Source organism: Elgaria multicarinata, chromosome 2 (genome assembly GCF_023053635.1).
Source record: "Elgaria multicarinata webbii isolate HBS135686 ecotype San Diego chromosome 2, rElgMul1.1.pri, whole genome shotgun sequence".
In the NCBI taxonomy this organism is placed as follows: domain Eukaryota; kingdom Metazoa; phylum Chordata; class Lepidosauria; order Squamata; family Anguidae; genus Elgaria; species Elgaria multicarinata.
Window position 1 is genome coordinate 13,796,187 of NC_086172.1, and position 12,549 is coordinate 13,808,735.

The following is a 12,549-nucleotide window of genomic DNA, read 5'->3' on the forward strand; positions in this document are numbered from 1 at the left end:
TTGATTGCAAGGATAATACTGGCCGGGAGGTTCATTTAGTGCATCAGGCAGGAGAGATGTAATCGGATTTACTCAGCAAAAAGGACACAACATGCAAACGGGGAATCCTCTGTAAACAATAAAACCGAGGCGGGCTGCTGCTGCTGCTCTTCCTCTTCTAATCCGCCCCCCTCCTCCTCCTCCTCCTCCTCTCCGGTGCTGTGGTGTTTGCGGTGCATTCAGAGATCTGCAAGAGGAAACCTCTCTCGCTTCCTACGTTTAAACAGCCTTGGCGTTGATTTCTGGGCGGCGGGGGGCAGGCAGGCAGGCGAGAGAAAAGGGCTCCATGACCCGACTATTGCATAGGCAGGAGCTGTAGGCATGGAGCCGCGCCGTTACCTCCACAGGCAGCCGAGCAGGAGGCAAGGGCAGCGGCTGCGCTTACTGAAGTGGCTGGACCGAGAGGAGTCTCCAGCCGGAGGGGGTGACAAAGGATCGGGCCTGGGTTAGTGGCCCAGCTCCGCGCGTGGCTGCTGGCTGGGGACGGGGCCCCGCGCTGCGCCCCCGCCCGCCTGCGCGAGATGTACCTCCAGGACAGGAGCGACCCGCCTTCTTCCCCGGGCGCCATGGAGCGGGGCACCCCCCAGCGCAAAACCGTCTACCGCATCTCGGTGACCCTGGTGAAGAAAGAAGCTCTCGGTCTGGCCAGCTCGCCCCGGGATGGGCTGCTCTTGGAGGAGGAGGAGGAAGAGGAGGACAGCAAGGCGGCCGCGGCCGGACAGGCTTTCCGTAGCTTCCGAGCCCTCAGCACCGGGCAGCTGGAGTTGGGCCGCCTGAAGGTGTGCAGGCGAGCCGGCCTTCGCTTCAGGTGGCCGCCGGCAGACCCGCGAGGGAAGGAGGCGGCGCAGCCAGCTGCCCTTGTGCTGGGCTGCGGGGCGCCAGACGCGGCGCAGCTCCCGACAGGCTCGCCCGTTGCGCGCCTTGTGGAGGCGACGGCGGCGGCCCCCGCGCCCGACGGTCCCTTTAGCCCCGGCGGGCAGCCCCCGACGGTCCCGTTGCGCCGGAGCTGCAGCTTCCGGCATTGGAGCGGCGGCGGGGAGATGCTGCGGCTGCGGGCCTTGGCCCGGGCCAAGCGCCACAGCAGCTCGGGCTGCTTGTCTCTGCCTGCCGCCGGGGCGGGGCGGCCAGCAGCGGGCAGGGCGCCGGACGCCGCGAGGCCGAGCCCGCTGGCGGGGACTGAGGAGGCGGCCGCCGGCCCAGGGCTCGAGCGGAGCCACGGCCCGAAGAGCCACGGCCACGACCTACACGTGCTTCCGGAGCGGCCGGCGGCCTGGGAGCGCCGCCCCGGGAGCGCCGCCGCCTCTTGCCAGGAGCGCCGGCTGCTCCGCGTCTTCCGCGGCGTCTGTTCGCCCTTCGGCAGCCCCCTGGGGAAGGCCTCTCGGGAGCGGGCCTGCAGCGGCAGCAGCCTCCAGCCAAGCGCCGCCGGCCCGGGCGCGCCGTCCAGCGGCGAGAGCCTCGCCGAGCGCCTGAGCAGAGGTGCCTCCTTGCTTCTTGGAGAGGGGCGTGGGTGGGTGGGTGTGGGGGGCTTGGCCGCCTGCGCCTGTGGGGGCGGGACGCCCGCGGGGGCGCTGCGGGCGGAGAGCCAGAGCTGCTCCACGGGCCGGGCCGGGCCGGGCCGCGCGACTTGGGAACTTGATGGTGCGCTCTCTTGGCTGCCCTCTTAGGCGGGTCCCGTTGGCCAGGAAAGGCACGAGCACCGGGAAGCCGTGGCTTAAACGCGTGTCCTCTTTCGGTCTTTAATTCGTTGCTAGTTGTTAAGCTTAGCGCCGCAAAGCTGGGTCTGTAGTTTATAAAGGGGAGGCGGCGGCGGCGGCGGCAGAAACAGCAACAACCTCTTGGCTTTTTTATGTAGGTTACTGGGTCAATGGCATCCTCTGGTACCCTTTGTCTTTGCGAAGTGGTGTATTTTGTGCGGAATCCTGCTTATTCGCTTTGTGGGCAGAGACCATACTCACTACTAAACAGTACGATTATTGGTGGGGCTGGTTAGGCATCTGGAAAATACTGGATTCTGCAAATGTTATGCCATGTTTGAGCAATTCTAAGTGCAAATATTTCAGACTCTTAAACATCACATACATGAATGAGTTGGAGGAGGGTTAAGGTTTGTTCTGAAAGGCCAAGCAGGTTGGTAGTAAAGTGGAACTGGGTACACTCAATGACATTCATAAAAAAAATGTACAGAAACTTCCTAAATGTCCCAGGGAATGTTTTGGGAAGTGTAAGGAAATCCTTAGTGTAGACTGACTGGGAATATATGCTGGTTGATAGGCTGTCTGCATCCAGTCATACTGGAAGTGCTAGGGAAGTTCCCTCTGCTTGACAGGTATTTTAGCTGGTAATTAGGAAGATGGGAATATTTATGTGTGTGTGGGGGAATGACCTATTATTATTATTATTATTATTATTATTATTATTAATTTATATAGCACCATCAATGTACATGGTGCTGTACAGAGTAAAACAGTAAATAGCGAGACCCTGCCGCATAGGCTTACATTCTAATAAAACCATGATAAAACAATAAGGAGGGGAAGAGAAAGCAAACAGGCACAGGGTAGGGTAAACAGGCACTGGGTAGGGTAAAACTAACAGTATAAATGTAATCCAGGGGCACAGAGGCACTGTTGTATAGCAGAGTTGATACCAATATTGTAATGTGGACCCTCCCGGGTTTTCCTTTCTCTTCCCCACCCTGACGCACACTGGCTGTTCTGTGGCCCCTGAACATTCTTAGTTCTCATTGGGCTGTTCACATTCCGCCCCCCGCCCCTAGTTAGAATTTTCCTAAAATTCTTCTGCAAACCTTGGAATTCTCCCAAGTCTGCTGATAAATTCCCTCTTGTGTGTGGATGATGCTGAAGCGCAGATAATCAGCACTCTGAGAATGAGCTTGCTATTAGTGTACAGCGGTGGTTCCCAAACTTTTTCAGGTCACCACTCTCTTGGTTCCACAAACTCATGCCCAGTGCCCCCTACGCTACACTATAAAAATCATTATTCAGAATAGCGGTTTTCAACGACCCACTAAGGAAGATAATAACAATAAAATTCAAAACAGTAACAATGAATTGAATATTTATTCAAAATTTGAAGCACCGGCCATAGGCTTGCCAAGGGAGGGAGGGAAAAGAGAGCGAACGCCTCTGTTTTGCAGCTGGCATGGCAGGGCACACCAAGCAGGGCATGTCTCTTCATTAGCGTTTTGGTGCTTTTGAAACATTTCAATTCACCGTTAAAAGACCTCTTCTTAAACAGTATTAATACATGTGTGGATTCTTCCCCTATATGGCTTGGGACCAAACTACCTTCTCCCATAAAAATGTCCCTGGGTTTTAATACCTTCTGGAGAGGCGCTTCTCGGAAAAGACCACCTCGAGCGCCCCCTGCTGCCCCCTTGCCTCTTAACGCCCCCCTATGCAATCCCACCGCCCCTAAGGGGGCAGTACCGCCCACTTTGGGAACCACTGGTGTACAGTATAGCACAGGTCCCCAACCTTTTTGAATCTGTGGATGTATTTGGGAATTTGAGATACTTCTGTGGGCACCACCACAAAATGCCTAATCAGTGGGTCACTACTTTGGTGCCCACTTACGGATCTTATGTTACATCTTATTCAGCGAAAACCTTTGCTTTGTGCCTATTGGACACCGCAACATCTCTTTATTAAGAGATTGTCTAATTCATCCAATTGCTGGCTGTGCAATATACCTAATCGTTTTTTAAACATATGTTTTGGCAGTGTCCAGTAGTTGCTTCCTTTTGTGAGGAGGTAATTACATAGAAAGTTTTGTACTGGAACAGTCTTTAATATTCACTGATGCATGTGCTCTTTTAAATTTCTTACCTGCTTCACTTTCAGTATTTGAACAGGTGGCATGTAGACATCACCTTCTTATTTGGATACTTATTTGGATATTTGGTCCACTTTTGTTGCAGCCCATGTATAATTGCTAGAAAGTTCTATGCATTCCATACAAATCCATGTATGTATATTTTAAAAAAATAGAAAATAAATATTTTTCTTTTTTTAAATTATATATAGCCCTTGAACACCATGTTGGGGACCAGTGTAGTGTAGAATATACTTTATAAATTAAGTGTGTATAAACCTTTTAAGTACAAAATGCAGCAATATATTCTGTTACTTTGTGTAGACAAATAATTGAATACACCGTAGATTGAAGATGTGTAGTCATACAGAGAGCTAAAATAACTTCTTGATTCTTCCTACCACACCCAATGCTGTAGCCAACTGCCTTCTTTGCATTTTGGTTCATGGGGAGTGAGTGGATTTCAGTGATAATCTTGAATGCTAATTATACATATGTGCCACTCTGCTCAGAGGTAATTAGGCAATTCTGCTTAGCCAATCAAATCCTTTAACTTTGTTAGTATTTAGAATACCGATACCTCCTGGTTCAGTACTCAGTCTTGTAGTAGATATTTACATACATGTTTAAAGGAAGCTTTCTATTTTCCTTCTTGTCTTTTCTCTCCAGTTTTTCTAACCTTTTCTATTTAGTTATTAAGAAAAAAGGGAAAAAAAGGATTTGTTTGTTGTTACTTAGCCTTGTGGCTTATGGCACATCAAGGCCTCTTCAAGAAGTGCCCCGTTTGCGGGCTGAAGATCACGCAAACCGACGTACACTCACTTTGTTTGCTCTGCTTGGGGGAAACACACATTGTGGAATCTTGTGTGTTTGTTTAAGTTCTCGAGGCAAACGAGAAAGAACCGCTCAGACCGCCTTCGGGTGATACTCTGGGATAAGGCGTTGGAGGCAGTGGAGAAACCGAGACCATCTCGACGCTCCAAATCTCCTATCGTAATGGAGTCTATGCCCCAACTTCCTCCAGCATGGAGTGAGCCTTACCGGTTCCCCCCCCCCCTCCTCTCAGTCCTAAAAAAAATTAAAAGGCAGATGACAATACAAAATCCAGTGCATTAACAGAGGTCCAGAATATTCCCAAAGGCCTGCTGGAACAAAAATGTTTTGACAAAAAAAGATTTTAGATTGACAAACTTAAATTCAGGTAAATTGCTAATAGTAGAGTTCTGTGCACGTTTACCCAGAAGTCCTATTGAGTTAATTGAGATTTCCTCTCACGTAAATGTGGATGGAATTGCATCCAACATTTTTAGAAACTGTCTGCTCCAATTGCACCAGGTTTTGCACAAACAGTGGTCTATTGATGGGTGGAAGTTATAGATGGACGTTATTGCTAAACACAGCAAAGTTAAATGCAGGGGAAGGAATATGAGGAGGCAGCTAAGATTAGCAAGTTAACTGCTTAATTGTATATTACATTTTTGAGGTGTTTGTTTAAATTCAGGACATAGGCATGTGATGATGACGTAGTATTGCTTCAGGACTAGAAGTGTACCAGTCATTTTGTGATTATAGTTTAAATTTTTGGAAGTGGGTTGTTTTTGTGTATTTTATAGTTTTATGTTTCAACCAGTTTTTGTAAGCTGCCATGGGAAGGTCTTTGCTCTGAAGAGTGGCATAGAAATTCCTTTAATAAAAATAGATACATGAAAGAAGTTGGTGTGAGCCGTGGGGATTTGTGGCATGCTGGGGAAGGAGTAGAAGAGTCCGTGGGACGGCTTGTGGTTCAAGTTTGTTTTTCTGTGGGTTCTCCTGCCTACTCACAGGTCTCAAGACATTCTGTTATGGTGGAGTGGCAAGGCTGCATCTGTGATTGTTGTGAACATTGTGTAGACATGTGCAGGGCAGTACCTAGGGAGGTTGTGGGCTCTCCCACACTAGAGGCCTTCAAGAGGCAGCTGGACAACCATCTGTCAGGGATGCTTTAGGGTGGATTCCTGCATTGAGCAGGGGGTTGGACTCGAGGGCCTTGTAGGCCCTTCCAACTCTGCTATTCTATGATTCTATGATTCTACTTGCTTAGAGGAAATGACTTGAGGGGGGAATGCAGATTAAATGATGGGGCATGGTAGGGGCAAACCTAGATGAAGGACATAAAGAGGGGAAAGAAACGAGAAGCTAGGGTTCATCAATGGACTGATAAAATATTGTCAAATAATGGTCAAGTATTTAAGGAAAAAACTAAGACAATAGTCATGAACATGTTTGCTACTTGTGCTATTTCGAAAACCAAATTAGAGAGCAATCCTATGGCCCCCAGAGAAAGCTGGGGTTGGGGGGAATACGATAGTTTAGATTCCTGGATCCAAGGTCACAGACAGCACTCCAGCCTTGGACCCAGGAGTCTGAGCTTGCCACCCCTCCCCTCACAGATGGTGCGGGGTGAACCGCACTGGCTGCCTCTCTGAGGTTGCAAACCTTGGAGGGGGGGTAAAGGGGGAATTCCTGTGGGCTGGGAGGAGAGGGGACTGAGGAGGCCCCCACATGAGGAATCCTGAAGTCTCTCCAGCCTCCTTCTCGCCCCTCCCTTAGGAGCACAGAAGTGACAATTGCCTCCGCCACTCCTGCTGCACTGCATTCGATAGCCATAAGCCTCAGAGCTGAGGATTGCCCCCTTAGCAGTTATTGTGACACAATAATAGTGCAGCTGCCCTGAGTTTCTTGAGGGAAGGACAGAATAAAAAGAAAAGAAATAACGTATATAATAATTGTAAAGAATTATTTCTTTTCTTTTTATTCTGTCCTTCCCTCAAGAAACTCAGGGCAGCATACATATTCCACCATTTCATCCTCGCAGTAGCCCTCTGAGGTAGCCAAGACTCTAATCCAACAGCACTTAATGAGCTTCACGTCCCTACCCTGGTTTTAGTGTGGCACTCTACCAACTCAGTCATGAGCTTTGCCACTAATGGCTGCTTGGAGATGCCTGAAGTTATAGCAGGTAGACAATAGAAGAAGCTTTCCTCTTCCCCTGACAGTTGAAAAGCTAGGGAGCAAGTTGCCCTCTATCTTGCCTTGCTAACAAATGATGTTCTAATGAAATAAAAAAGTAAGCTGCCACCTGGATAATAGCTTTCTTGGTACATCTGACAATATTATACCAGTCAGTTGACTGGTATGCCAAACCTAGCAATCATACTGTATTTTGGAATGGGAGTCATATATACTATCACTGGAATGCTACTGAGTTTAAAAGTATACTTAATATCAGAGAGCCTTCTACTTAAAACCCCATTCCAGTGTTGTAATGTATTGACTAAATGTATGTTAAATGAGTTTAACAAAAATATTAGGAAGGTTCCATGTCAACAGCAAAGAAAATGCCAGATGTACTGAAATAGCCAGATGATTAAGAACTGAACTAGTATTAAGGTCACATTCTGAATTAAATAGGGGATAGATTAATGTTTGCAGTAATGCAACTGTACCAGATGGTATACACAGTAATTTTAGTGCTGGCACAAAAATGTTCTGTTGGCATGTTGATGCAAACTTTATTTAGACTTTTTAGCTTCCTTTACCAGATGGCCCAGGACAGATAACATTTAAAAACTGTAGCATAGCTTTGAAAATGTAAAATATAGAATATTTGAAAATTCTTCACAAATAATTGTCTTTGCAACTATGGCATTTAAATATCTGCAGGTCTTGAGCTACCTTACAGAAGATGCTCTCTAGATTTGCTGGAGTAAGGGGTTGCTCTGTGTTTAGGGAATGGTCACCAAGAATGCCCTCCAACCCTCAGCTTCCATAGTATAGTATGAAGGGTTCCATCACCAACCCTGTGCTAACCATAGGGCTCATCAGTGGGCAAAGGGAGTAGTGATATGGGATTGCTGGAAAAGTTTGAACTGGAAAATTTTCCAGTGCCCTAAATTTATGATTAGTATTTGATATACATTACCATATTTGATGTATATTAGAAAACTTTAAAAGTGTGTTCTTCTCGGTGCGTTGACATTCTTTTTTACGGTCTCTGTGACTTTCACACATGAGGTTCTGTGCTTGTGTAGGCCCTTGCTCGGAATATTTTAAAGCAGAAGAAATTTTGGTGAGAACCTGCCCCATTGCTACTGTATGGGAAACACACCTCAAAGGGTTTTTTTCCCCCGCTGTTCCCTTTCAGTCCCATTTTGTCCAGCGCAGGGGAAGCAACGTTAGGAGCATTCTCTTGCTTTGTGAAGTTCTCTTCAGGTCTTCTTGAGTATCTGAGACTTTGATTGTGTTTTATGTATACTTTTTTTGTTACATATTCAGCCATTGTAAAATTGTATTGAAAACATATTTTGGCAGGCATAGGGGTGTGAAGTGGGGAGGACAAGGTGGGAAATCCCCATTATAACAACATAAGTCGAACCTTGCTTCAACTTACAGATAATATTTTTTGTATATTAGTAGTTCACCTATAACAATAATTTAGTAATGGTATACTACATTAAAAAAAAATGTTCAATTTTACAGATGCCTTTGTAAATAGCCAGGAATGGACACTAAGTCGATCTGTTCCAGAACTCAAAGTGGTAAGTGACCTCTTTCATTCTTTTATATCTTTGGTTCAATGCATATTGATATTTCAGATGAATGAATTATTTGTTTCCAGCCATTAAAATATTACTTAACCCCACCTGTTTATGAGAGAACTTGCTGAGCTAACCTACTGTGTGTATGGATCCCAAGACTTCAAGATGGGATGTGCTATAAACCTAAAATTTCCTTTATGTGAGAGATTATAATGGAATGATAAATGGCTACAGAGTGGCTGAGCACTATGGCACGGGAAAATTAGGGTCGTCTTCTCCCACCCTTTATTCTGTTCATCTTCAGCCTGCTGTTGTCAATTACAGTGCTAAAGTAGCAGGCCTTAATCCTGCTTCCTAGCTTTAGAAGATACTGAAGTCATAGCACTAAGCTAGTGAATGCACCACAGCGCCAGACTTTTAGTTGAACTCTTACTTTGAATAGTTCAATTCTATGGAGGTTTCCAAAGCTTTCAAATAATAATTTGGATCTGGTTAAGGGGAGAAATAAAAAAAATAGTTTAGGTCTGGTTTGTCTATGCAGTCTTAAACTACTACTTTCCTGGAAAGGCAACTCTTATTTATTTATTTATTTATTTATTACATTTTTATACCACCTGATAGCCGAAGCTCTCTGGGCGGTTCACAAAAATTAAAACCATAATAAAACAACCAAGAGGTTAAAAGCACAAATACAAAATACAGTATAAAAAGCACAACCAGGATAAAACCACACAGCAAAATTGATATAAGATTAAAATATAGTTAGAACAGTAAAATTTAAATTTAAGTTAAAATTAAGTGTTAAAATACTGAGAGAAAAAAAGGTCTTCAGTTGGCGACAAAAAGAGTACAGTGTAGGTGCCAGGCAGACCTCTCTGGGGAGCTCATTCCACAACTGGGGTGCCACAGCGGAGAAAGCCCTCCTCCTAGTAGTCACCTGCCTCACTTCCTTTGGCAGGGGCTCACGGAGAAGGGTCCCTGTAGATGATCTTAAGGTCCGGGCAGGTACATATGGGAGGAGGCATTCCTTCAAATAACTTGGCCCCAAACCGTTTAGGACTTTAAATGTCAATACCAGCACTTTGAATCGGGCCCAGACCTGGACTGGCAGCCAATGAAGTTGTAAAAGGACTGGAGTAATGTGATCTCACCAGCCAGTTCCTGTTAGTAAATGGGCTGCTCTGTTTTGTACCAGCTGAAGCTTCTGGACTGTTTTCAAAGGCAGCCCCACGTATAACGCATTGCAGTAATACAAACGAGAGGTTATCAGAGCATGGATAACTGTAGCTAGGCTATCTCTGTCCAGATAAGGGCGTAGTTGGTATATCAACCTAAGCTGATAAAAGGTGCTCTTTGCCACTGAATTCACCTGTGCCTCAGGTGACAGTTCTGGGTCCAAGAGCACCCCCAAACTATGGACCCGATCCTTTAGGGAGAGGACAGGGCAAACATCACCTTGCCAGACAGATAAACCACCCGCTAACAGTACCTCTGTCTTGTCTGGATTGAGCCTCAGTTTGTTAGCCCTCATCCAGTCCATTACCGTGCCCAGGCACTGGTTCAGAACAGTCACTGCCTCACCTGGGTTTGATGAAAAGGAAAGGTAGAGCTGGGTATCATCCACATATTGATGACACCTCAGTCCACATCTCCGGATAACCTCCCTCAGCGGCTTCATGTATATGTTAAACAGCATAGGGGATAAGATAGAGCCCTGTGGAACCCCACGGCTTAGGAGCCACGGCACAGAGCAATAATCCCCCAGCACCACCTTCTGGAATCGGCCATCCAAGTAGGAGCGGAACCACTGCAACGCAGTACCTCCAACTCCCAGCTCAGACAACCTATCCAGAAGGATACCATGGTCGATGGTATCGAAGGCCGCTGAGAGGTCCAGGAGAACCAACAGGGTCGCACTCCCCCTGTCTCTCTCCTGGCAGAGGTCATCCCACAGGGCGACCAAGGCAGTTTCCGTTCCCAAACCAGGCCTGAAACCCGATTGAAATGGATCTAGATAATCCGTTTCATTCAAGAGTGCCTGGAGTTGTCCTGCAACCACCCGCTCAAGCACCTTGCCCAGGAAGGGGATATTAGCCACCGGCCTGTAGTTGTTAACATCCTCCGGGTCCAGGTTAGGCTTCTTCAGGAGTGGTCTAATTACCGCCTCTTTTAAAGAGGCCAGCACCACTCCCTCTCTCAAGGAGGCATTATCATTTTCTCTTCAAAATGGAGCCTTAATTTTACCATATATTTAAATAACTTAATCCTGGTATCAAAGAGCAACAGCATTGCAACTATTATTAAAATATTTATATCCTGCAAACAATGGGCTGCATGGAATATTGAAGTTGAGAAGCATCCTGCCCATAGAGTTTTACCATCTTTGTTGAATGAGTGAGGAAAGTGCTTGAGGATTCACTACAAATAGTGAGGCTTGGGGGTAGTTGAACTAGGTGGTGGTGGGCTCAGGAAGATAAGATGAAGTATAAACAGAGGGCAGAGTCCAGGCAAAGGGCATAAAAGGCACCAAATTCAAAGTAGGAATCAAAGCTTTAGGCAAAGCAAATACAAGTGAGGAAAAGGAGGCAGGAGTGCATTGCTGCAAGCTAGCCCTTAAAAAAAAATATTATTATTTTGCTTTCCCCAATTTATGTATTTAGGTAAATGAGTTGTCTTCACTATTTTCCTGTTGATCATAAAAGTAATGCATCTTCAAGATTAGGATTCTGGCCCTGAATAAGGTTTCCCGCTGAAAACCACAATTTGTTGTGCCTTTCCATTTCATGGTTTCATTTTCCACATACAGTGGCTCCATACTTCTGGAATCAGTTGCCATCAAAGGGCCACCAGGCCCAGTAGTGTGGGCTTTTAAGAAGGCAACGAAAACATAACTACTTTTACCCTGGCCTTCCCCTGATTATGCGTTATTGAACTGGGTTGTAGCTGCAGTTGCCTGTTGTAAATTTTATTTTATGCTGATGTTTGATGTTTTTTAGAACATTTCCTGCTGTTTCTGTTTTTATTGTCTCACTATGTTTTTATTGTGATTACTGTGTTGGGCTTGCTCTAGAACAGTAGTAGAATTGAGGAAAATTCCCTCCCTCTCCTTCTGCACATGGGAACATTCTGAATGGAACTCCACTTGGAGACGCTCTTGCTGTTGGAATTCAAACTCTGGGTACAACCCAACATTAGTATAAAGCTTAAGGAACTGGGAAGGTGCACCAAAAATAAGCTATGGGCCACTCCAAATTGTACACCCACAGAACTGGAAGACTGTTGCCTTCAAGACTGCCTAGGATAGATTTTTTTTTCAGTGCACACCCTTGGTTCTTTATGAATTCATGCATATATTGGCACATGGGCAGCATGCTTGACAGTGACTTGTGTATGCCCAAAGCCTTGGGCGGGACACAGTACCAGGGCCATCTCTTAAGACACTGTCTTTTGATGCATTTTAGCTGGGGTGGCCCAAGGTTTATTTTGGGGTCAGGGACATAACAACTTCAGTTCCATATTCAGGCTGCACATGTAGCTTTGTTCTCAATAAGGAACTAGGAACTAACTTCAGTCTTGTCCTGCTGCTAAGTTGTTTAATTGCAGCCTTTGTATTGGTTCAAAAGTTGCCTTAAATTCACATGAGAACATATGCTACTTCATCATCTGGTGAATTGCCTTTTACTTTTTGGGTAATATAATATAATAATATTCAGCAATGGTGGTGTTTTGGCTTTGTTTTTCTCCTGATTCTTTGACTTTACTTGTAAGAAGTTCCCTATATGCATTTCTGACATTCTTTACATTAAAGACCTCTTCTAATTGCTGTTTTTCCTTTGGTATAATCTGTTGTAAAAATCTAATTATTATGTGGCTATTTCTACTGCCTTGTTCTACTGTCTATATCGAATGTAACTTCATTCTTACTGTTTTTAGTGGCTCAGTTGTAGTTAGTCCTGACTTCTTCTGTTAATCTTAGGACTAATTATAGGGTTGTGCTCCAGAAATAGCAGTTTGAGGAAGCAACTCTTACGATGTCTGCACCACACCCTGAGCTGTTCTATATAAGAATAGAAGAAGGTGCTAATTATATCAGCCATTG

General features: G+C 45.7%; 1 protein-coding gene across 4 annotated transcripts in view; it reads left to right on the forward strand.

Moving 5' to 3' along the window:
• The window catches only part of AGAP1 (ArfGAP with GTPase domain, ankyrin repeat and PH domain 1), a 452,256-nt gene that overhangs the window by 45,034 nt on the left and 394,673 nt on the right, over positions 1 to 12,549 (forward strand). For all 4 annotated transcript variants that reach the window (XM_063116055.1, XM_063116056.1, XM_063116057.1 and 1 more), the window contains exon 2: positions 8,392 to 8,450. In XM_063116055.1, the coding sequence (XP_062972125.1) occupies positions 8,392 to 8,450 (59 nt within the window). The remainder of the gene's footprint in view (positions 1 to 8,391; positions 8,451 to 12,549) is intronic.